This window comes from Vanrija albida, assembly GCF_041260175.1.
Source record: "Vanrija albida strain AlHP1 chromosome Unknown contig_5, whole genome shotgun sequence".
Taxonomy (NCBI): Eukaryota; Fungi; Basidiomycota; class Tremellomycetes; order Trichosporonales; family Trichosporonaceae; genus Vanrija; species Vanrija albida.
Window position 1 is genome coordinate 272,880 of NW_027191424.1, and position 23,183 is coordinate 296,062.

At 65.0% G+C, this 23,183-nt stretch overlaps 7 protein-coding genes across 7 annotated transcripts; 4 read left to right on the forward strand and 3 right to left on the reverse strand.

The window, feature by feature from the left end:
- Positions 1–4,262: 4,262 nt before the first annotated feature.
- Q8F55_006219 (uncharacterized protein) lies at positions 4,263–5,643 on the forward strand (the record flags this gene model as incomplete). Its single annotated transcript, XM_069354683.1, has 3 exons — positions 4,263–4,377; positions 4,624–4,697; positions 4,867–5,643. The coding sequence occupies 3 exons, from the start codon at positions 4,263–4,265 to the stop codon at positions 5,641–5,643; spliced, it is 966 nt and encodes a 321-aa protein (XP_069206754.1).
- Positions 5,644–6,721: 1,078 nt separating this feature from the next.
- On the reverse strand, positions 6,722–8,463 carry Q8F55_006220 (uncharacterized protein; the record flags this gene model as incomplete). The annotated part of the gene is made up of 2 exons (XM_069354684.1): positions 6,722–7,064; positions 7,106–8,463. The coding sequence occupies 2 exons, from the start codon at positions 8,461–8,463 to the stop codon at positions 6,722–6,724; spliced, it is 1,701 nt and encodes a 566-aa protein (XP_069206755.1).
- A 906-nt stretch (positions 8,464–9,369) lies between these two features.
- Positions 9,370–11,579, forward strand: Q8F55_006221 (uncharacterized protein; the record flags this gene model as incomplete). Its single annotated transcript, XM_069354685.1, has 6 exons — positions 9,370–9,443; positions 9,491–9,564; positions 9,617–9,669; positions 9,796–10,527; positions 10,564–10,938; positions 10,983–11,579. The coding sequence occupies 6 exons, from the start codon at positions 9,370–9,372 to the stop codon at positions 11,577–11,579; spliced, it is 1,905 nt and encodes a 634-aa protein (XP_069206756.1).
- A 456-nt stretch (positions 11,580–12,035) lies between these two features.
- On the forward strand, positions 12,036–14,041 carry Q8F55_006222 (uncharacterized protein; the record flags this gene model as incomplete). Its single annotated transcript, XM_069354686.1, has 7 exons — positions 12,036–12,610; positions 12,696–12,829; positions 12,907–13,237; positions 13,269–13,335; positions 13,368–13,444; positions 13,495–13,580; positions 13,620–14,041. 7 exons carry the CDS (start codon positions 12,036–12,038, stop codon positions 14,039–14,041), a joined length of 1,692 nt encoding a protein of 563 aa, XP_069206757.1.
- A 291-nt stretch (positions 14,042–14,332) lies between these two features.
- On the reverse strand, positions 14,333–17,080 carry Q8F55_006223 (uncharacterized protein; the record flags this gene model as incomplete). The annotated part of the gene is made up of 4 exons (XM_069354687.1): positions 14,333–16,429; positions 16,467–16,536; positions 16,813–17,004; positions 17,052–17,080. The coding sequence occupies 4 exons, from the start codon at positions 17,078–17,080 to the stop codon at positions 14,333–14,335; spliced, it is 2,388 nt and encodes a 795-aa protein (XP_069206758.1).
- A 403-nt stretch (positions 17,081–17,483) lies between these two features.
- Q8F55_006224 (uncharacterized protein) lies at positions 17,484–17,945 on the reverse strand (the record flags this gene model as incomplete). Its single annotated transcript, XM_069354688.1, has 1 exon — positions 17,484–17,945. One exon carries the CDS (start codon positions 17,943–17,945, stop codon positions 17,484–17,486), a length of 462 nt encoding a protein of 153 aa, XP_069206759.1.
- A 1,928-nt stretch (positions 17,946–19,873) lies between these two features.
- On the forward strand, positions 19,874–22,438 carry Q8F55_006225 (uncharacterized protein; the record flags this gene model as incomplete). Its single annotated transcript, XM_069354689.1, has 3 exons — positions 19,874–20,294; positions 20,337–21,773; positions 21,819–22,438. 3 exons carry the CDS (start codon positions 19,874–19,876, stop codon positions 22,436–22,438), a joined length of 2,478 nt encoding a protein of 825 aa, XP_069206760.1.
- Between the last annotated feature and the right edge of the window lie 745 nt (positions 22,439–23,183).

Sequence of the window (23,183 nt, forward strand, 5' to 3'; positions counted from 1 at the left end):
CATGTGGCAAACGAGGTGTGGCGTGTGTGATGGGTGCGTTGCACCGCCACAGGCAACGTGTAACAGCACCTCGTTTCATCTGGACATACGCGCTATCAGCGTCCCTGGCGACGTGGGGTCGCGCGGTCTCGGCTCCTCCTTGTTTGTTTGTTTGTTTGGAGAAGGTTTCGGTGAATGCTGCGTCCCGCTGCACCTCGTGGCCAACGGAACGAGGTGCAGCCGCCTGCTCGGTTCCATCGAGCCCGCTTGCCCACAGACGACAACCGAGCCGGGCACGCACGGCAGACTAAAATCCAGTGACATGGCAAGCGAGTATGAACGTGCTGCCCTCCGGCGGCATCGGCCTGCTACTGCCACAGCCACGGGCTGGCCGCGGCGTCACGCGCCGCCCGTTGATCACCCCGGCTAGTGGCGCCGTGCGTTTGCGGATCGTGGCGATCCCAGCCACGCCGAGCACTGTCCGAAGGTTTGGCGCCGCGGCCAGCCCCGCGGGCCGGGCGCACGTTTCGCCGAGATGGGTGGGCGAGTGGGTCGCCGTGGCGTGGCGGCGAGCACAGGCCTTCCCGTGGCATCTTGACGATCCCATTCCTGCCACCCACCCGTGGCAGCATGCAGCATGCAGCATGCCGCCACGCCGCCCAGCATGCCTCGCTGCGCAGCCGAACAGCACCTGCACTCGCGTGCGCGCCACGCCCCGGCAGCCCTGACGCCATGGTGTGATCGGCCTGGCATGCGCGGCGCCCAAACGCCACCACTAGCGATGGCCACTTTGGTAATTTTCGCAGGACGGCGCGGGGGGTAGTTGCCGCGTGTGCCGAAAGCCGTCGCCGCGGTGCTGGCCGGCGTGGGTGGGTGCACTACGGGCCCAAGCCACGCCGAGGTGCTCCGTGTTCTGTTGCGTCGAATCCTTCTTTGCCTGTTGCCGCTGTCATCTACACCCCGTCGCCGGCGCCATAGCTGCCCAGGTGATCCGAGATCTCCGGACGTGGTACCAGAGACCCAGCCAGCCCCAGCCTTCGCGCCACGGGCCAGGCGTCACCGGCCGGAGGTCGGAGCCTCGGAGCCCCGGTGCTCGGTGCTCGGCGCTCTCGTCTCGGAGGCAGAGACGACGGGAGCGAGCGCCGACGTCGACCCCAGGAGCAGGGTATCTCGCCTGCCTGCAACCACCCTGCCGGAGGCAGAGCTAATAGGCAGATTCCAAAGCCCCAGGCCGAGCGGTCGTCGCTGGGCTGGCTGATCATGTCACACCTCGTCGGCGGGCGTTGCGGGCTGAAACCAGCGCCCGCCGTGCCGGGGTGCGGCGGTGGCGGCGGGGCGACGAGCCACGGACGGGCTGCGCCACGGCGCCACGGAAACTCGGATTTTAACGACCATCAAATTATCGGTGTGGCGGCGCCGTGGCGGGCGATATCACTCGCCCCCACGCCAGGCCTGGATCCAGCCCTGGCCCCCAGGCGTGGCGAGCTCCGAGACGGTACATGCCGCCGAGTTAGGGCCAGCGTGAGCGGCCAAGTTTCTGCGACACTCCGCAGGCACGTCCGGCCCACGGCGCGGCGGCGGTCCGAGCGCAGCGGCGGCGCTGGCGTCGCTGCGGCGATTCTCTGCGTGCGTCGGCTTGCCGAGGGACACACGCGGCGCCGAGCTGCGGATAGGGGGCGACCGCGGCGCCGCAGCGGCGTCGTGTGACCTGGCCAACCTGTATGCGCCGACTTTGCGGCAGCGTGTGCCGCCTCGCGCCGACTTTGATGTCGAGGTACCGCTCTGTGCGCCGCCGAGGATCAACTGCACAGTGGGATTAGGCAGAGTGTGAGCGCCGCCTCGTCGGGCCGCCACGAGCGGCTTGCGGCAACGTCCGGCCGCCTGCCCCGGCCCGTCGCGACTTCCTCCGGGACTGGCGATTCGCTTTCTTGCGTGCTCGTCGCTCGGCGGTGGTAGGCGAGCGAGCTGCCCTGCCAAGATTCCGGCGAATACCGCGCCTGCGGTGCGGTTTGCCTGCTCGGCGGGTGCTGCGCACGGGCGGGCAGGCGACGGCCTCCGGCCCGCCGGCGCCTCGACTTGGCAGGCGCACGGGCAGAGGCAGCCCCCTCTAACGGCGCATCGCCCCATTGACGGTGACACGCAGACACATTCCGCCGGTACCCCCACAAGGCGCCGACGCGGAGTGTCGAGCGCGCCACTGGGGGTCAGAGGGATCATCAAAATTGCCCAGCTGAATGTGACACGGCTCAGTTTCTGGGGCTCGGGTCAGAGGTGGGTCGATGTCGGGTGGTGGGAGGCTGTATCGCTTACTGCCTGGCTACCGGTCTGGCCTCCTCGCTCGGGTTAGAGGTGGCTCCAGGTCGCGTCGTGCGAGGCCGCATCGCTTATTGCCTGGCTACCGCTCTGGTCTCCTTGCAAGAATTGGAACTCGGCGGTCACTTCCGAAGACGTCTTGGATGTGTCCTGGCACGGTCTCGTCCTCGAGCACTTGACTGGCCTCGGAGACGAGGCTCTTGTCCTGCGTTCTTCCAACCTCGAGACGGACATTAGCAAAGACAGGCTGGGGAATGCGCGAGCCGAGCTTACTGCTGACGGCCGACGACGAGCGTCGCTGACGAGTGAGGCGGACGAGTTCGCTGACCAGTGCGCTGACGAGTACCGCTGACCCAAGAACTTGAGGTCAGCTTCCGGTCTGTCAGTTGCCGACACAGCGAGATGCGCTTGGTAGCTCGAGGCTCGTGGCTCGTCAGCTGTCAGCGAGCGCACATTCGTGGTGGCGCGACTGTGCACTCTGACAGTTTACCAAGGCTCCACGTTAATGACACTGAGGACAGTCAAGAAACGGCCTTCAGTAGGTGGGAGCTCGTGGGCAATGGTTTCCTGTCGGTCGGCCACTATGGTACACTGTGTGTAAGCTAGGCATCGACCTTAATCACTCACTGCTGACAGCTGACAACGATGGGTCCGAAACGAGAACATGAGCCTTTCGTCGACCTCACCGCAGAGGTGCATTGAACATTAACAAGTAAACACAATGCACTGTGGACGACTGTTCGACCGCAAATTACGTGCCACGCGTCCACCTCATCATCAACATCATGCGGTACCCGAACCCCTCCGATCGAGGGACCAGATCCCACGCGCTTAAGCTCTCCTTTCCCACAACTCATACCGCGGATGATTTCCGTCGGTTGTGCTATTTAGGTCAGGACTCGTGCCAGCACGCCTGCTACACCATCGTGGGACGACGACATTCTGCCATTCCTCGCGACAAGGGCTGGCGCGCAGGCGGGATGCGTGTGGCACTTTGCGCGAGGTGCCTGGGAGAGTGCCACCGCGCGGCGTTCTCGTCCGCACGTCCCCTCTGTCAACGAGTCAGTCGACACCAGCACGAGGCACGAGATTCGCCATCAACACAGGAGGGTACTCGTCGCGGAGGGTTTGTGAGCAAGCAACAATCTATACGCCCCCATAGCCCTGCGTTTCGTCAGCGAGCCCTTGCGATCGTTGAGATCGTTCCGGTGCCTGCGGGGGTTTCAGCGCGGGTCATGTGCGCTGGCTCGGCCAGAGCAATAGAGTTTGATCTGGAGCGCGGTGGCAGGGGGGCGGTGGGCAGTGCGAAGAGATAGAGCGTGCGTGGCGCTCCTGGCCGTGGGAGAGTTTATTCTGTCGCTGCGAGTTCCAGAAACACACAAGGAACAATGCAGTCGATGCAGACTGGTCTGGCGGTGTGGCGGAAGATGCCGCAAGTAGGCCTGCGCTCTAACTAGGCCCGCAATTGGGCACATGCACGCCTATTCCCGCCACCCATGACGTCGTCGTCATTCCCCCGTGCCGGAATCCGGTCACCAGCGCGCGCGACACTCTCGTCGCCATCACGACCGGAAACCTTGTGCCCCGACAGTCTGCACGCTGCCACGCGTGCACGACCACTTCAGTACACGGCACGATGCATGCGATGGCGAGGACGCACGCTTTGATGACGCCGGGGCCAAGACTGCGCAAGCGATGGTGGCGGCGCAGGGTTGACTTTTGAGATGGCTGGCAGACATCATGAAGCATTCAGGGCAACTACCGAGCCAACAAGAAATCACTCACGATTCGTCTCCCCCCAGCACCTATCTCTTCTCTTTTCTCTTCACACAACCACAACCAAACCCACCTTCCACCTCCCCCCTCTGCTGCCAGGCGCACAGAGCTTTCACTTCGACACGTCCTCTACAACCCAACGTCCCGGCGACGCCCTCCCCTCCCCTCCCCCCTCCAAAACCTTTGCCTTTACAATGTCCCTCCTCGTCAAGTCTCTGGCGGCTGGTCTCGCCCTCTCGACATCGGTGCACGCGGCTGGCTCGCACAATGCTATCACGGAGCGCAACGGTGTGCTTGCTGGCGCTTATGGTGAGTTTGGTCCGGTGGCGACAAGGGGGAATGGAGCTGCTACTATGGGGCGGGCGTCGCCCCGTCCACCCTGCTAGCGCTGGCGCCAGTGACGGCTGCTGGGCAGACTTGTCCTGCAAACACCGTGTTGAGTGACGGTTCATTCTCGTTACCTCAGCAGCCTCCTCTCTCCATGTCCTTGAGGGCATGGCCCAAAGCGCCCACCTCTCGTCCTCCCCACCCCACCACATCGCTCACCACACGCAGTGAACAACATCACGGTCAGCGCTACCAATGTCGTCCAGTGCGGCCAGGCGACCGTGTCGTGGACCGGTACCCAGGTGAGTCGCTGCTGCGTCGAGTGATGGGTCGTAGCGTGCACGGCCGTGCACAGTCGGGCTGTGCGCTGGCTCTGTGCGCAGGCTGGCTCGTGTCACATCGTGCCTGCTGCGACGTGCTATTTGTGTCACTCGCGCCCACTTCGTGTCACCCCCGTACTCACACCCCCAGGGCAACGTCGACCTCGAGATCGGCTGGGGCGGCATGTACGTCGGCACCAAGGAGCTCACCACCATCACTGGCCTCTCGGGTGGCAGCACCACCTGGCAGGTGGCAGCCTCTCCCAGCCAGGGCACCCTCATCTTCCAGGTCACCGATGCGCTCGGCAAGATTGGCTACATCCAGAACGTGGCCGTGCAGTCGAGCTCAGACTCGTCATGTCTGAACCAGATCGAAGCCCCTGCGAGCAGCACCGGCACACATGACCCCAACGACGACAACACGACCCCTCAGCCCCCTGCCCCGGTGCCGCAGACCACCAACGCCGGCAACCCGCCCAACCCCAATGCCACCCCCGATGCTGGCTCGAGCTCGGGCGGCTCGGACTCGAACGGCTCGGGTGCTGGCTCTTCCGCCAGCCCCGCCTCGTCTTCGAACGCCGGCTCCGATTCGGGCTCTGGCTCGGGCTCTGGTTCGAGCAACGGCGCGGGCTCTCAGGCGCCCGCCGCTGGATCGCCCGCCGCTGGATCGCCCGCCGCTGGATCGTCCCCCGCGCCCAACGGTGGTGCCGGCAACGTCGGCGCGCCCTCCTCTTCCCAGTCGGTCGTCGTCGTCACGGCTACCAGCTCCGGCCCCGTCATCGTCACCTCAACGACCCGCGTCTCGCCTTCGGCCTCCAACCCGGCCTCGGGTGCCAACGCGGGCAGCGCTGCCTCTCCGCGCGCGGTCGCGTCTGTCGCGCTTACCCTCGCTGCTGCGCTGGCCGCGGTAGGCGCGTACGCGCTCTAAACTCGGCGAGAATGACGTTTTAGAAGCAGTAGCAGTGTGGAGCAATGCTGCGGGCCGCTGAGGCCCCAGCTGGACGACTTGACTTTGTAGGCTATGTAGGCAGTTATGCATTAGTATGTGGCATGTGCTATGTTGTTGCGCGCGTTGTGTTTGGGCAGACACTGCATCGTGTGGAGCAGCGAGTTCGGGACGTTTGCCGTCATACCTTGTTGATTGCGGCGAGCGTGCCGTGTTCTCTTTCGGTCGTGAGTGGCGGGTGGCGATGACCTGGCCTAGCGGAGACAAACACGCAACCGAACAGGCAGCTAGCGTAGCGCGGTGCCTCGAGCACGCGGAGGCGAGTAGAGCAGCTGGGTTAGGCGTAAGCTGACAAGCTGTAAGAGGAGCAGGTGGCGCGGCGTGCGTGTCCGCGAATCGTTCTGCCCACGGAGTGCTAGGAACGCCCATGAGCGGAGGGCACTGCGACAGTGGCACCGATGCAAGCCGTGTGGCAGGAGGTTGCTGCGCCGTGCCGTTCGCCGCGGCGACAGACGCACTTACGTCGGCTGTGGTTGTGCATGCCGTGCTTTGCATGCTTGTCCGCCGGTGCCTGTGTCAGAGTGCTGCAGCTCCGCGTCAGATGTCAGTGCGAAGTCAGTCGTGTGCCTCGGCACCGCTTGGCGCCGCCACGCGCCACACACGACGTCTGGGCTGACGTCGGCGCGGCGGGCTCGAGGCGGCCGTCTGGGAGGCTCGTAGGCCTCGTTGAGGGCGCGGCGAGACGCCTGTCTGATAATCCAATGCACATTGCAAGTCTAGTAATCTAAGTGATGGCGTCGTCGCTGCAGCGTCTGGTCCTGCCCGCTGCTAGCCGACTCGACGGGTGCCGAGTATCGGCCAGCGACGACGTCGAGCCTGCCGACGGCGCAAGGCGAACGCGCTGGGCGCGTGCACGGGTTCGTCGCTTTACGGCGCCGAATGAGCCGCGGCACACCGCAGTGTCGGCCCTCAAGTGGCAGCCGCGCCGTCGGGGCACGTGTTATCCGTCCCCGTGGCCTATCGAGCACCCGTCGCACAGACCCCGCACAGGCCCATGGGTCTACTCGTCCGCCGCGTCGTCCTGCGCGCCGCCCGGAGCCTCGGGGATGTGGTCGTTATCTGCCACGGCCATGATCGCGACGGTGAGGATGGCAAGGGCGAGGTTAAACTGCCACACGCGGTGCAGACCGTGTGCGTATGCGTCCACTGCAATGCGCCGAACGTGCCCTGGCAGGCCGGGGATAATGTCCGACGAGTGACGGATGGCGTCGATGAGCGTGCGGTCCGACAGCTGCGCGGTCAAATCCGCCTCGAGTGTCGCCTGCAGAATTGCTGCTGACAGCGCAACACCAAGGACCTGGCCGACGGTGCGGAACATGTAGGTCATGGACGTTGCGACGGCGCTGTGGGGGTCAGCGAGGCCTCGCCATGTGCATCCGCTTACATCTCGCTTCGCCCGTTCTTTGTCACCTCGGCCATGAGCGCGACCAGCGTGCTGGTCAACGCGCCAGCGTATCCGAATCCAGCGGGTGTCGGCGCCAGCCAGGTGAGCCACTCTGGGACGCTGGTCGTCCAGGTGAGCATGAGCGCACAGCTCGCCACGATGAGGACCGCGCTGAACATCATGGCGGGGTAGTATCGCCCCGAGCGGCGCATGACGTATCCTATCGCAAGCGATCCGAAGCCGATGAGTACCGAGTAGGGCAGGAGATGAGCCCCAGCGACGCTCGAGCTCTGCAGGCGCACGGCGGTGAAGAAGAGCGGGACGTTGTACAGCATTGAGAAGATGCACGCGGCCATTGTGAGGTTGGAGAAGGCCACGCTGGCGGGCGTGCGGCGCGAGAGCAGGCCAAGGGGAAGGACGGGCTCGGCGGCGTACTTGCCCTCCACGACGAGGAAGACTGCCGTGACGACGAGCGACGCAACGAGGAGCCCAGCGACGAGCGGGTCAGACCACGCGTACTCGCCCCCGCCGGGCTTGGACGCGGCCGTCTTGAGGCTCACGCCGAGGAGGAGGGAGCCAATGGCCGCAGCGAGGAGCGTGCTGCCAGCGTAGTCGATCTTCCTGAGCTTGTCGGACCACGAGCCTTCGCCGCCGCCAGCGCCGAGGGTGGAGGGCACAAACGCGATGATGGCAAGCACGCTCGCGACCAGGAGCGGCAGCTGCGCGGAGAAGGCGACGCGCCAGCCAAACGTGTCAGCGCACCAGCCGCCGACCGGGCCACCGAGGCTCGCGCCGAGGCCGAACAGAACATTCGCGTAGCCCTGGTACAGGCCGCGGTGTCTGAGGTCGACGAGATCGGAGATGAGAATCGAGCCGACAGAGGTGAGCCCGCCGCCGCCGACACCGGCGAGCACGCGGGCGGCGATGAGGGCGCCCATGCTCGGGGCGACGGCGCACACAGCGGTGCCGAGGGTGAAGGATCCGAGCGCGACGAGGAGCGCGTTGCGGCGGCCGAGCGCGTCCGACAGGCGGCCGTACACGGGCGTGAAGGAGCACAGGGAGAGGAGGTAGGCCGTCCCGAGCCAGCTGGCCTGGTTGAGCGCGTTGAACGAGCTGCCGATCGACGAGAGGAGCGTGGCGACCACCGTGCCGTCGAACGCGGCGAGGAAGGTGGCCGACCAGATGGCGAGGCAGGCCAGGCGGAAGCGCCAGGCGGGGAGCCCGGCGAGGTTGTGGTGCTCTGAGCGGCGGCGCACCTCCTCGGCGGGCGGAGCGGCGGCCACGGCGGCGTAGCTCCGCCCGTCGACGTGCGCCGTGAGCGGGGCGCGCTCGTCGGCGCGCGGCTTGTTGCTCGCCATTGTTTGTTGTGGAGTGGGCGGATGAGAGTTGGGCCGCGGCAAAAGCTGTCGGGTCTGGCCGAAATGGCGCCGTCTGCCGCCGGTACAGTGGGTGCTGGGTCGACGGGGGTCACGCCGAGGTCGTGGGCTCAACAGCCATCAGCATGTGCATAAGTACTGCTCGGCGCTGCCGGCGAGACGGAGACGCCGCAAAGGATGCAGAAGTGCGATGGGATGCGGGGCCGAGGAAGCGACCGGCAAGCTGGTCCGACGCGCCGATAGCCCACCCCGGCCTCCCCCTCCCTCCCCACCCCCACCAGTCCGCACTGACCGGATTTCTCTCCCCCACTGCCCCAACACGCCACAGCGTCACAGGCGCAACCCGTCGTCGCGCGTGATCTCTGCCCCGGTGCTCTGTCTCTGTCGCTCTCGTCTCGCCAGACTGCTCGTAACCGCGCGCCCGCGCATCAAAACTTGCATGTAAGCGAGGACCCCGGCCCCTGGCTGCTCTCTCGTCCGCGCTTATCGCGCTTATCCGCCACTCGTAATGCCGTCTTAATGCCCACGGTGCGGCCACGTGGCAAATTGTAATGCTACGAATCTGCGGGGATTAGGATTTTTGGTTCCGCTGTTTCGTCGCGGGGCCAAGCCGCGCTCGCTCGCCGCCCAGTCCAACTTGCAAGCCACGACGTTCATCTCAATCACACTCCTGTCCTTTGCACCTCTCCCATTCGTCGGCTCACGCGGTGTCGAGCGCAGCAGCAGGGACACCGACACCGACATCCTCTCCAGCGATTACATCCATCGCGTCTGCGCAGATGAAACAGTGACGACGACGACGAACACCCCCGCCCCCGCCCCCGCCCCACCGTTATCGCTCGCCGCTCCTTCTCCCGGACCCCCCCGGCCGACCGCCCGCACCACGCAATGGGCGGCGACGAAGCTCTCGCAGATTGGTTTGGTCTCTTGTCCATCGCGTTCTGGCTCTGTGCCCAGCTTCCGTGAGTCGCTGCTGTCGCCGCCGCCAGCGCACTAACCCCCACCGCAGCCAGGTGATCAAGAACTACCAGCTCAAGTCGTGCGATGGCTTGTCCCTGCCGTTCCTTGTCAACTGGCTCTTCGGTGCGTATCGCGGTTCTGGCGATCACGGCGACGCGCGCCACTGACTCCATAGGCGATCTCACAAATTTCATCGGCTGTGTGCTCACCGACCAGCTGCCGTTTCAGGTGAGTTCCGCGGTGTCGGAGTGGGGAACGGCGAGGTGTCTCGGCGCTGCCGACCGCGCAACGGCGGGTGGCCGGCGCGGCGTCTCTGGCGGCGTCATTCAGCCTTCACTGGCTCACACAGCCCAGACCTACCTCGCCGCCTACTTTTGCGTCGTCGACGTAACGCTGGTCGGCCAGTTCTTCCACTATCGCCCCAAGCAGCTTGCCATCGCGACGCCAAGGCAGAGCTTGCTCACTCACCCCTCGCCGCGCACCTCGCTTATCCTCCCCCCACCGGCTCAGCGCGACCGGTCGCATGTCCGGAGCACGACAATGCCTGGTGGCGCGCCGCCGTCCCCTACGCCGCAGCTGTTTGGCCACATCCACGGCCACGCCCACGCAAACAGCTTACCATTGACGCGCCCGCCAAGCGGCCGCGGCACGAGGCGTGGGCGCCCACCTCTATCCCGTGACCCGTCACAGGCCGACTTTCGCCTCCCAACTACCGACTCGGCTGACGCGCTGTATGCTGCCGCGCTCGACGTCGCGCGCGCTGCTGAGCGCGTTCACGCCCGGAGGTCAACAAGCAACCGCCCCAGGCCGCGCCACGCCGCCACGGCCCCCGCGCCCCGATCCGACTCTCAACAGGCATTAAACAGCACGCAGAGCGAGCTGTCGTTACATTCCAGCAGCACGGATGACGACGAGGAGGAGGCCCATCATGCGCGGTTAACTCAGAGCGTCAGCGCTCTGGGTGAGCCGCGCGGACGCACCCTCACGCGCAACTCGACTGGCCTCGGCACGCCGCACAACGAGCTCGAACACGGCGATACGGTCGACGAGCTGCCCGACTCGCATATCCTCGAGATCAGGCGTCGGGTGGGTAGCCGGAGCCAGACCCGAAGCGGGAGCCAGGCGCGCGCGCGCGGCTCGGGGCGCAGGGCGGCGACAGTCGCGTTCATGGGGCTGGGGCTTCTGTTCTGGCGCGGTGCAGTGCCCGGTGTCGTCGTGCCGCGAGGCGGTGGACAGGGACACGTCGTGGGGAGGATGGAGCAGGCGCCAGCTGGGTCTGCGGTGTCAGGATGGACTCCTGCGCCTCTGCACCCACCAGTGCTGGGCTACCGCCCGCGAACCTTTGTCACGTTCGAGGACCCGCAGGACGGGGGCGACCCGCCACCCCCGCCACCGCCCGAAGACGGACCCGATCTCAAGGAGACGATTGGGCGTATCTCTGCGTGGGCCTGCACCACGCTCTACCTCACCTCCCGGCTGCCCCAGATCTGGAAGAATGTGAGTGGCCATCATCTCCTGTGTTGTTATCTGACACCCTCCAGTTCCAGCGCAAGTCTGTCGAGGGCCTCTCCATCCTGCTGTTCATCTTCGCCTTCTTAGGCAACGTGGCGTACGTCGCGTCGATCGCGTTCCGCCCCGCGCCACCGGGTGAGGGGGCGCACTACCTGCTCAAGGCGCTGCCGTATCTGCTCGGCTCTGGTGGTACGCTGCTCTTCGACCTGACGATCATGATCCAGTCGGCCATCTATGGCTCGGCTCCGCCTGTTCCCGAGTCGCCGCTGGACCAGCCGCGTCTGCGTAGGACATACTCGAGCCGGCGTCGGCCGCGGCATGCGGACACGTGGTCGGCGGGGCAGCACGCGAGCTTCTACGTCGAGGACGGGCTCGCGACGAGCGAGCGCCGGCCGCTGCTGTCTGCTGGCGCGAGCCCGATTCGCACGACGAGCGAAGCGTGGGGGCGCAAGGACAGCGGCACGAGTGCGCACAGCTCTGGTGGGAGTGCAGGAGCGAGTGCCGGCAACAGCGGCCTTGTCATGACGAGCGGCGGGGGGAGCGGCAGCGGCCTAGGTGTGCGGCTGTACGGCAGCACCGGGGATGCCAGTAACCCGAGCGCGGCGGCCAGCCCCGGCGGACAGTGAGCGGCGGCGACGCCGCGACGTCGGCAATAACATGTCGAGACGTACATGGATAGACTGTTGTACAAGTAGATGAGATTGCGTGTTGGGCGGTCACCGGTCTGACTTCTGACTTCGAGTACTGACTCGGCGACAACGGGTGGGGCACACGGGGCACGGGGCGGCGTCGACCTGTGCGGGGCGGCGGCGTGACGGCGCCGAGGATGTCGCCTGCCACGCCCGGCCGGCCTGTGCGGGCTGGGGCACGGGGGGCGGGCGGCGCGGGCGGCGCACTGTCCTGGCTCGTGTCGGCACTCACCCAGTGACCCACTCACCCACACCGCCTCGTGCTTCTTCTCCTTCGCACTGAGCATCGGCCGCCAGAGGGATCTGGGGGAGCATCTGTTGTGACGGCGGCGAGCGGCGAGAGTGAGTCGAGTCGTGTTTGCTCCTCTCTCCATCTCAGCAGCACCACTCGACATGCGCTACCTCGCCGCGGCGCTCCTCTGCGCGCGCGCGCTCGCCGCCGCCGTCGTCGGCGACACCTCACTTGCCCCAGCCAGCGCCAACCTAGCCGCCCAAGCCCCAGGCATCCGCATGCCCCCGCAAACGCTCTACGTCTTCGGCATCAACTCGCCCGTGATCCAGCTGAGCCCGACGGCGCTTGGCCCGGCCGCAGCGACCTGGAACATGACCTACAGCAACATCTCGAGCGCAGCCTTCGCGCCGGGCATGATTGGCCTGGGACAGGCGGCCTACACGACGACTTTGGCGGGTACGGCGGGCGCGACTGTCTCGTTCCAGTTTGTCGGGACGGGCGTGTCCCTGCTCGGCTCAGCGGGCTTCTTCGACGTGCTCGACTGGCGTGTTGACGGGATCGCGCACAACCCCACCGGGAGCGCTGGGGAGAACCAGAACGCCGGGTTCGGGTGGGAGGCGGAAGTGGCGTGGGCTAGGGACCTCGCGTGGGGGCTGCACCAGTGCACGCTGGTCGTGCAGACCACGTATGAGCGCGTCGTGTTGATGGAGGTCATGGTGTTGACTGGTATTGAGGGGTGAGTGGGGGGTGGGGGGGGGGGGGGGAGTGGCGGCGGGAGTGGAGGGGAGGAGGGGGAGGAGGTGGTACTGACCGCGCCCCAGCGCGACCCTCACCGACTCGCCGACCGACACGATCCGGCAGATCACGCCGGCGGTTGACGGCACGGGGAGCGCGAATGCCGCGCTGAACGCGACGGGAAAGTGGGCGGTGCACACGCCCGACGAGGGGGACATTCGTGGGTAGGCGCGCCGGCGTGCCGGCGAGGCAGGCCCGGCCGGCCTCACACTCCTCGCTCGCCGCTCACACGCCCAGTCACGCGCGCCGCCTTCCCGGAATCAGGCTACACCGTGCTGCGTACCAACACCTCCGGCGCGACCCTGCGCTACACCCTCCCCCCGCGCACGGCCTACGTCGAGGTCTGGGGGAGCACGGGGTGGCAGTTCGCAAACTACACCGTGACGCTGACCCCGCCGCCGCCCTTCAACCCCCCGGTGCTCACATACGTCGCCAACACGGCCTTCTATGTGCCCGCCTACATTCTCTCCTGGGCAATCCTCGACCCGAAAGTCGACTACGTGCTCGAGTTCAAGGCCGTCTCGGGCGGCTGGAGCGAGGTGTGGAACGTGCAGTACTTTGTCGCCAAGTGGGTTTCCTCCTGGCCGAGCTGACGGCAGCGAGACGAGCGCGGCCGACGTGGGGAGGGCAGGCGGCGTGCCCCTCGCCGCTGTGGCCGGCGGGATTGTGAGTCGTCGCCGGGGACCAGCTGACCCCAGGCCGGGGCGTTCGTCGCGGGCCTCGCGCTCGCCGCGCTCATCGGCCTCGCCCTCTTCCGCGTCTACCGCAACAAGCAGTGCGTGGCCCCCTCCCAGCGAGGCTGGCTGACCCCCGTGCGTGTAGTAGCGAAAACCACCCCGTCTTCGAAGTGGACAACGGGCACGACGCGCGCCCGCAGCCCTTCTACGCGCCGCCCGCCTCGCAAGCGCCAGGTGCGCGCGCTGGCCCAGAGCACGTCCCGCTGATGTCAGAGATGCAGGGGTACGGCGACGGCGTGCTGGGCTTGGGGGCGGCCAACGCGAGCCGCGCGAGCCTCCCCGTGAGCCCAGTGCCGGACAGCAGCACGGGGGACACGTCCCACCGCTCCTCGTCGTCGCGCACACACACGATGCACGCTGTCAACGGTGACACTCCGCCCGCACCGTGGAAGCCGAGCCGCGAGCCGGTCCGCAGAGGGACCGCGCCCGCACCCCTCCCCCTCACGGTGCAGGAGCGCGACTCGGGCGCGCACGTCATCCACATTGTAGAGTATGTCCCGCCGGCGTATGACGACTCGCTGCGCCACTCGCGCTCGGCGCCGACGGCGACGACGTCGAGCGCTGGCAGAGACGAGCTCGTCGACGACCCGGCCAAGCCGGGCGGCGTGCGCCCGCTGCCCAGCACGCCGTTCTAGCAACGCAAGACTGGACGCTTTTGGGTTGATGGGAGGTTGGGACTGTGGATTCGTTGGTTTGGTTCCATGACGGCGCATGTGCAGGGGACTTGCGGCTCGGTGCAAACATGACATGCATGGATGGTGTGCAGCGGCGTTGTGCCGCGCGCGTTCAGACTGACCCAACTCTATTCTACAATGACAGCTACACTGCGCCGCGCAGGCGACTTAATACGTACTTACTCGGCACCAGCGCCACCGCTACCACATGCCCCTCTACAACACGCCCCTCTACAACGGCGGGCCCCCAGCCTACGCCTTCACCTTCTTGTCCTTCTTCTCCCCCCGGTTGAGCATCTGGCTGCAGCCCGGGCATTCAATGGACGTGAACCGGCCGTAGCTCTTGACCGACAGGATCTTGGACGTGTCCGTGGCCAGGATCGCATTCCTGCCAGCGTCCAAGTCGCCGTCGCCGGCACCAGGGCCCCTCGTCTGCGGGTAACGCTTGCGAATACCCGCCGTCATGTACCTCTTCACCTTCCAGGGCAGGGCTGCGAGAACATCCTCGGTCGACCCAGTGGGCTTGCGGTACACCACTTCGTACGTCGACCTTCTCGTCTTCTTATGGTCGTCCTTGTCACGTCCAAAGCGGCCCAGGTCGGCGAGGGCGGCCCGCGTCCACCGCTTCACCCACGCATCCGGCGGGTTGACTTTTCGACCGTCTGGCCCCGTGGCGAGCACTTTTGGCGTGTAGCTCAGCGATGAGGGGGAGCAGTACAGCCAGTAATGGAGCCCGAGCCCAGCGTTGGGGATGATCGTGTCCGCCGAGTGGAAGTTGATGTACTTCAGCTCAGGCTCCGCGTACCGCACAATGGCGGCAATGGCGTGCTCGATCGCTCCCTCCGGCTCTTCATACTTGGCCGCGAGGTTGAAGTCGAAGCAAACCTCCTTGGGGCGGACCACAGACGCTAGACCAGCCAGGTCCTCTGGGTAGTCGAAGAGATGGTCCATTGCCAACTGGCGAACAACAACCACCGTGGCCGAAGGGAAGAGGCAGTGACAACTGCGTTTGTCGCCGGGGTCAATAGGCTTCCAAGGCCAGTTCGGCCTCTCCTCGTCAATGTAAAGCGTCGACGTCGTGATTGCGTCTACCGCCGTCGCAAAGCGCCTCGGCTTGATGCCCGGCGACATGGACTGAAGCTCGACCGTGTCGGCAGAGTGGATCCTGCGCCTCACAAGATACGCAGCTATGCGCTTCATTGGTTCGGTCTTGAACAAGGAGTGAGGGGGCAGATAGTATTGCCGATCCGCGACCGTCTCGAGAAGCACATGGGCGGCATCGTCGTGCAGGACGAATGGGCGAGGTGGGTCGAAGAGCTCCTGGAACAGCTCACTCAGTCGCGAGTGGGTTAAGCCGTGGGGGCTGCCGACGACCATCGGGACCAAGCTCATCAACATCGAGCGCGCGAGGTCGGGGAAATCTGTAGTGATTGCCATCAGGACGTGTGCGAGGTATCCCTCCGGGTCACTGGTTGGCGATGGCACAGTGCTGGCTGAAATCGAAGAGGTTGTGGCTTGGGACGGGTTGGCGAGTTCCGGGGCTTCAGCTGGGCTTGTTATCGTTGGAAGGGTCGGCGTTGCTGAGGCCGTCGACGAGGGAGCCCCGTACGGCGAGGTGAACAGGGCGCTGGCGCTGGACGAGGACGCAATGGGCTGCGTCCCGAAAGACGGCGAGGCGAGGATGCCATTGGGGTGCAATCTTGCAGAGGCGGCTTCGTCCATTGATTCGCGCTTGGTGTTGGTGGAGTCTTCCCTCGCCCGCTCAGAGTTGGACTTCTCTGGAGGCGTTGGTGATACGTCCTCACCGAATAATTCATCGAACTCGTTCCAAAAGTCGGCTCCAAGCTCCCCAAATTCGAGTGCCGCGTCGGCTTGGTCGCCATCAGACGCAGGCGTAGGGGACCTGCGACGGCCATACTTGCGCCGCTGCGAGGCGGCGGGGAAGGCAAGAGGTGGCGGCGAAGGTATGTGGGCTGGGGTGGCATGGCGACGAGGGGGCGAGCTGCGATCCTGTGGCGAAGAATCGACCGAGCTGCTGGGGGGTCGAGGCAAGAAGAGAGGCTCAGCGTTCGGGCGGTGGCTGGGGGAAGGCTCGTGTCCTCGCCGCTCGACCTTGACGTTCGGATACCGAGGCACAGGTTTCACGATGACGGGGCCAGAGTGCTGCCTGCTGTCTCCGGACAGCGCATTCTCCTCGGAGTCGCTTGAAGAGATGAGAATCGCTGTATCTTTGCTCTTGCCTGAACCCTTGTTGAAGGACGAGGCGGGGTGGACGTGCGACCGGCCTTGGTTCACCTCGTCACGCCAGCCAACAGCTGCAGACCCAATGCTGGGATCGAGCTGCTGGCGCTGCGAGAGTCAGTGAGGCCTCGTTCCAATGACCCACCCGTGCTGCCGCCGCCGCAGTCGCCTCAATACCGTAAGGCCCGCGCGGCTTCTTTGGAGGTGCAGGGGAGCTACAGTCAGCTACTGCCGTCAGACACAGCTTACTTCACTGGGAGCCGCCTAGGCGTAGTCGAACCTCCCAAGGAGAATGATGGGTGGTGCGAGGGGGAAGGTGTATACGCAAAGAGACTCGGCCTCATTGCAGCAGTCCCAGGAGCATTGGTTGGAATGGTGGCACGAGTGGGAAGGGCCGGGGCCGACGGCAGCCGCGAATTGGGTCGGCCGCCATGCAGCGACGTTGAGCTTCCCCACCTGTGAGTTAGCTGGGCACGAGTCGCTCAACTTACTGGCTAGGACCGGCGGCGGCGGCGAAGGAAGACGTGTTGGCGGCGGCGGAAGGTCCGGGTTGAGTGACTGTTGCCGCGGCGACCGCCTCGTCGTCTAAGCTGTAGCCCATGTAATCTCGGCTGCGACGGCTGCTGTGGCCTTTGAACCGCTTGGGATTGCTTTGCCGCATGGCCGACTGAACCCTAGCTTGCCTTGACGATGAGTATGAAGCTTGAACTTGGGGTGGTGTCCCACTCACTCTTCACTTGCTTGCCTGAATCGCTTCATGATTGCGTCTACGCCTTCGGAATCCTCTTTCGGGCGCTTCAGCTGGCTTGAGCTAGGTGAATGCACGGGCTGTTGGCTCATGATAAGAAATGTTGGGTGAGAGAGTGAGAATGAGAATGCTGAGATCAACAAACGGTGGGAGACTGAGGGAAGGCGGAGAAGGCGGCAGCGCATGTGGGGGTGGGTGGATCCAAGGCGATCCGTGCGCACTCGCGTCACCTTGCACCTCGCCGCTTCTTCGCCACCACCGTGGGCGTTACCGTCTTCCTCGTCGTTGCCGTCGCCATCGCCGTTGCCGACCAGAACATATACACACATGTCATGCCGTAGGATACACTTGCGCCGCCCCCATGTCGAACAACACGCCACTAGTCACACTTTACACCAGGCCGCACCGGCGCAACTAGGCCACCTTTGGCCGCTTGTGGTGGTACGGGATGAGCGTCGACACAACGACCGTCCGGATGGCGGGGAAGACGCCGCGGTTGATGGGGCACGGCACGACGCGGGCGGTGTCGGCCTCTGGCACGCCGAGGACGCGGAGGGCGGTCGTGTGTGCCAGGAGCGCGCGCTTGCGCTTGTCGCTCTCGGGTGAGGGGTATTGTTCCACGAGCTCGGGCGACGCCTCTCTCGACGACGCCGAGGACCACTCGCCGCCTGCGCCGTCCATGAGGCCGGTGAACACGCTCGGGAGGTTGCGGTCCGTGATTGAGAGGTTGGAGTAGAGGCGGGGCGCTGCGAGCGTGTACGTCACCCTGCAGACGCGCATGAGGGCTGCGAGCGTCGGCTGGTCGGCGGCCGCGGCGTCGACAATGGCCGCGAGGACCTCGTTTGGGAGGTGGAGTGGGTCGGGTGGGGCCGGCATTGTGGGAAGCAGGTGGGTGTGTGGTGAGCTGGAAGGAGGAGGATGGTCAAGAGTCAGAAGCAAGTGTGAGAGAGTGCCGAGGGGCGTCGAGGATATCGAGCAGAGCGAGCCTTGACCTCCACATTGATGCCCCGGCCAGGAACGGCACGGTGCAGGCTTTGGTGGGACGAGGACGGACAGTCGCCGACGCGTGCACTCAGCCGCCGGACACATACGCCACCGGCCGGCCACTGGCGGGCAACCCGGTGTGCAGACTTGAGGACGTGGCTAGTGCTGACGAGACCGAGTGCAGAGGCAGGCCGAGTACCGGGGACAAGGAGACGGAGAACAAGGATGGCACAAGAAGGAGGACAATGCTCATCTCATCACCTCGGGTTGTGCTTGACGCGCGCGTCATGAGTCATCTGATACCTTGTTGGCAATAGATTGGCTGGGCTAATGAAGTCTAATGGGCCTATTAGACTCGCTCCCCTACCTAAACCCCTCCCCACCAGGCAGCGTAACTTAATAATGGGTGCCTGGATACTGCATGCGACGACAAGCAAGCTCCGATAGCCGCCGTGTCAACGCAACAAGGACCAAGCCAGCATTGGTATTCAAACCCATGGTTGACATGATCAAATTCATTCACACGCCGAGACCGACACCGAGGTCGGGCGGAGATCGGTATTGGGTTGGATCACAGCCACCCAGCCAGCCAGTGCCAACTCTGTCTGAGAGCAAGACGAGGCTGCTGCTGCTACATGCTCGGCTGACAATGATGCTCTTGTCTTGTTGATGTCACCGTCTCGATCATATGCTGTACCTTTTGTAGGGTGCATGGGTTGTTGTTGTTGGGACGTGTGAGACAGGCTGACAGAGCGAGCACCCATGTCAGCCAGCGACGACAGCCAGCAGCCAGCCAGGCACCGCCGTCGTCTCCCTCCCTTCCCTTGCGCCTCTGCCCGCGTGCCTTTGTGCCATGTGTCGCCGCCACCGCCGCCGCCGTTTCCGTCGACCGGTCCACTTCGGCTTCCCCGCCTGCAGCTCGCGCGCCTGGTGGCTGTGGCTGGTGGTGGGCCGCCTGCCAGCCTGGGTGCATCGCATTTTGACTGACTGCACTGCACTGCCTGTAGTCAGTCATTCAAACAATCCCACCCATCCGACTCGTCTCGTCGTCGTCGTCGCATCCACTTTTGCTTTCAACATCATCGACCCGCACCTCATCGTCACTCGCTTTGCATCTTCCTCGCCCGTGCTCAAAGACTCTTTTTCCTTTTTCCTTTTTCCAAAACGGCGCGCGCGTGCCCTTCGCGTCGTCGTGCCCAGCGCCCAGCCCAGCCCAGCCCGCACAGATCAACACCGCCTCCCGCCCAGCCGACCGACCGCCGACCCCACCACCACCAAACAACCTTCCCGGGTTTCAGCTTGACGGTTCAAACACACCACCCACCCCCACCTTCCCTTTCAACGCGGTGTTGCACCTCGTCGTCGCAGTAGTCGTCGTCGTCGCCTTCGACGCGCGCGACAACTCTCGACTCTTTGCTCACACCCCCACCCTCATTCGCAACCATTCCCCCACACTGAATCCACGACAAACGCGTCTGTCTGCGCGCCGCTGGACAGTCTGCGCTTGCACTGCCCGCAGCCGCCGTCGCCGGCTGCATCCGTCCGACAGCGACTTTTGACGAGCCGACCACACTGCACCCCACCCACGCGTGTGCACCGCCTCGTCGCGCCGCCGCGGCAACGACGTCGACGACACCTTGCTCGACACTGCTGCTGCCGTCACCGCCGCCGCTGTTGTCGCCATGAGCGGGCATGCCAGCGGCAACCCTCCAACTGCTGCAGCAGCTGAGGGTTCGCCGCAGTCGGCAGCGCCGAGGATGCATCACCACTACCTCTCGTCGGCACCGCACGCCTCGCATCCCACACCATTGTCACCCGTCATGGAACCAAGCAACGGCCCGTCGCCCGTTAGCGAGACAGCCACACCACCGCGGCCAGACTCGCCCAACCTCCCCGCGCTCCACGCCGGCAACAGCAGCCTCTCGACTGCGCCGAGCGACTACAACCCCCGCATCCGAACCCCCATCTCCCCGCTCTCGGCCAGCGCACCGTTCGGCCGCTACCTCGACTCGCCTGCCCGCTTCTCCATGTCGCCAAATGTCATGTCCCCGGCCAGCGGCCTCCCACACCCGGCAGATACGGAAATGGCTGAAAAGGTGGGCAGTGTTGTTGGTATGGCGGAGAACGCCGCGACATTACCGGCTAGCAAGCGCCGCCCGATGCCGCTCGATCTCAACCGCCGCGCGGGTGCCGAGCCTGGCCACGACCAACCTCCTCTGACTGGCATGTCGGCTGAGAGTGGTGAGTGGCATGTCTGCCGTGGAGTGTCTGACACTTGTGCAGCCCACAGCACGCTTAGCAACGAGTTGCTCGACCTTTCTGCCCTCCGGCGCTCCGTCCAGCAAAATCTCCATGACCGGCCATTCTCGTCCATGGAGTACGGCGACAGCGATTCCGACATGGAATCCACGGGCAGCGGGCGTGCATCTCCGGGACCGCTCGCCGTTCGCAATGACGACAGATTTATTGGCGCGAGCGAGGCGCTGTCACTTATCCGGACCTCGGCACAGCATCTTGTCATCGACACGCGTTCCCTCGACGACTTTCTCGCCGCCCACGTACACCGCTCGACAAACATTTCGATCCCAACGCTTATTGTTCGCCGCTTGCGCAAGCACGCATCCAGCGGCGACCCGGCTGACCGGTGGGCGTCTCTGGGCTCGTATGTGAGCACTCCGGCCGGGCGCCGGGTTTGGGATTCCATCGACCTCGGGCAGCATACGGATATTGTTATCGTGGGCGCAAACGAATCGGACCGGGAGACCCCGAGATTACTCGCAACCATCCTCACAGCAATCGTGCCTGTTGGATCTGCCCGCGTCCTGAGCGGTGGCTGGGCAGCGCTGAGTGACGTTGCACAGGCGAACGGGCTTATCGTTTCCGGAGAGTCGAGCGAGTCGCCCCGGGTACAAAAGACCCAGACCGATCCATCGCACTACACCCAAGCACCTGCTCCCTCACAAATGGCCGTCCCACCTCGCCACCTTGTCAGCTCTCTGGCCGTCAGCCCAGTTTCGCCACCCAGACTGAGCCCGGCCCGGAGCCTCCCATCATTATCCATCAACCCAACCCGTCAACAACCCCCCAAGCTCTGTCTCAAGATCGACAAGACAATACGAACCGCGCCCGCGCCGATCCCGACCATCATGCCCTCGGTTGCGACGCGCAACGCTCGGCCCAAGCCCATGCAGCTGACTCTCGACGTTGGCGAGTCAAACCACCATGTCCTTGGTGGACCGCGGAGCGCCATGCCTGGCGGCTCGGTCATGAGCAGCATCCCTCTTACCCCGCGAGCGGCCTACAGCGACCACGGCCACGACCCGCTTCGCACCGGTTCACTCGCACCGCCTGGTGAACCATGGTCCCACAACCGCCTCACTGTGGACACGAGTCTACACAACATGCCGGTGTCACCAGGTCTTCGCCACCTCTCGGCGAGCTCATCCGGCGCACGACACGGACACGAGCCAGAAGCTATTCAGGTCTCGACCATTCTTCCCTCATTCCTCTACCTTGGACCCGAGATCACGACGCAACAGGACGTCGAGGCGCTCCAAGCGCTTGGCGTCAAGCGTATCCTCAACGTTGCATTCGAATGCGACGACGACGAGGGTCTGGGGCTGCGGCAAGAGTTTGACCGCTACCTCAAGATCCCCATGAGGGATACAGTCGAGGAATCGGGCGTGGGCAAAGGCATTCGGGATGCCTGCGATTTTTTGGGTAAGCGGTGCAATGTTTTTGTTTTTGCTGTGCTGACACTGTCAGACGACGCGCGGCTCCACTCGGCCCCGGCGTACGTGCACTGCAAGGCAGGCAAGTCTCGCTCCGTCACCGTCGTGCTGGCGTACTTGATCCACGCCAACGCGTGGACGTTGAAGACATCGTATGCCTATGTGGCCGAACGTCGGCCTGGCATCTCGCCCAACATTGGTTTCGTCGCCGAGCTCATCCAGTTTGAAGAGTCTGAACTGGGCAGCAAGCAGGCCACTGGTGTGCACGACACGACTGCGAGCCCCGTCGAGGTTGATGAGAACGACCCGCCACTCGTCCACCGTGAGCCCAAGCCAGGGCCACGGTACACACGTGAATCGATGCCGCCAGAGTACGGACCTGATCTGGACGACGACGGGCAAGAGAAGTCGGAGGCTGATCTGGAGCTGGGAGCGCCAGAGCCGACAGCGACGACGAGACTCAGACGCAGATCTGGAGCCGACATTGAAGTGCGCAAGAACGGTCAGTGGGTCCACCACAGACGGGCCCCTGTCGACAGAACTACACTGCAGCCCGGCAGACGCGTGTCCAAGGCTGGCCTCGAGTCGATGGTCGTCACGCGTTTTGAGCACGGTGACCGGCCGCGCCCGACGCGTCCGGGCACAATGGACTAGGCGCAGCCTGGCCATGTATCATTACTAGTAGATTGCATGCCGCATGGGTTTGTAGCAATGGAGCTGAGATCCGATGTGACGGTGTGTGGTACGAAGGGAGGGGGTTGGTGCTGGCACGAGAGACCGGTCTGAGGATCACGGCGAGGAGAACGAGCAGAGATGGCGGGCGGGGTGAGGCGGAGTGCGAGGGAGCGAGACGACTGCACCGTCACTCCGCCACGGGGCGAGTGTTCAGCACATGCAGGCCACAACCGTGAGAACGCGTGCCAAGCAAGCGCATGCCGACGAGATTAGCCGCGAGGGCGACAACGACAAGAATAGCTCGAGGTTTCAACTCCGACGGCGGGTAAGCGAGGAGATGAAACCAAGTGGAGCGCGGAGCGCGAAGCGAGGATAGCGATATCTGATAACCGTGCGCGGGAGCGCGTACGACGACCCGTGCTGGCGGTGCCGCCAGCGCGCCCCCACGCCACGGCCGGGGCAGTGGACAGTGCCAAGCCGTGGGCTGCTGCAGCGCAGAATAGGCGTGGAGGCGAGACGGAGGGCAACGGAGCCTGGCCGGGCGAGGTCCGCCGAAGATGGACAAGGGCGAGGTGTCGGGCCGGTTGCGCCAGGGGCACGTCGACCAGCTCGGGGATCGCCGGGGGCGTTTTGCAGTCGGTTCGCTGGCTCGACTGGCTGGCGTGGGTGCTAGTAATCAGCGAACCCGGCAAGAATCGAGTCCGAGGGCGGCCAGCTCCAGATG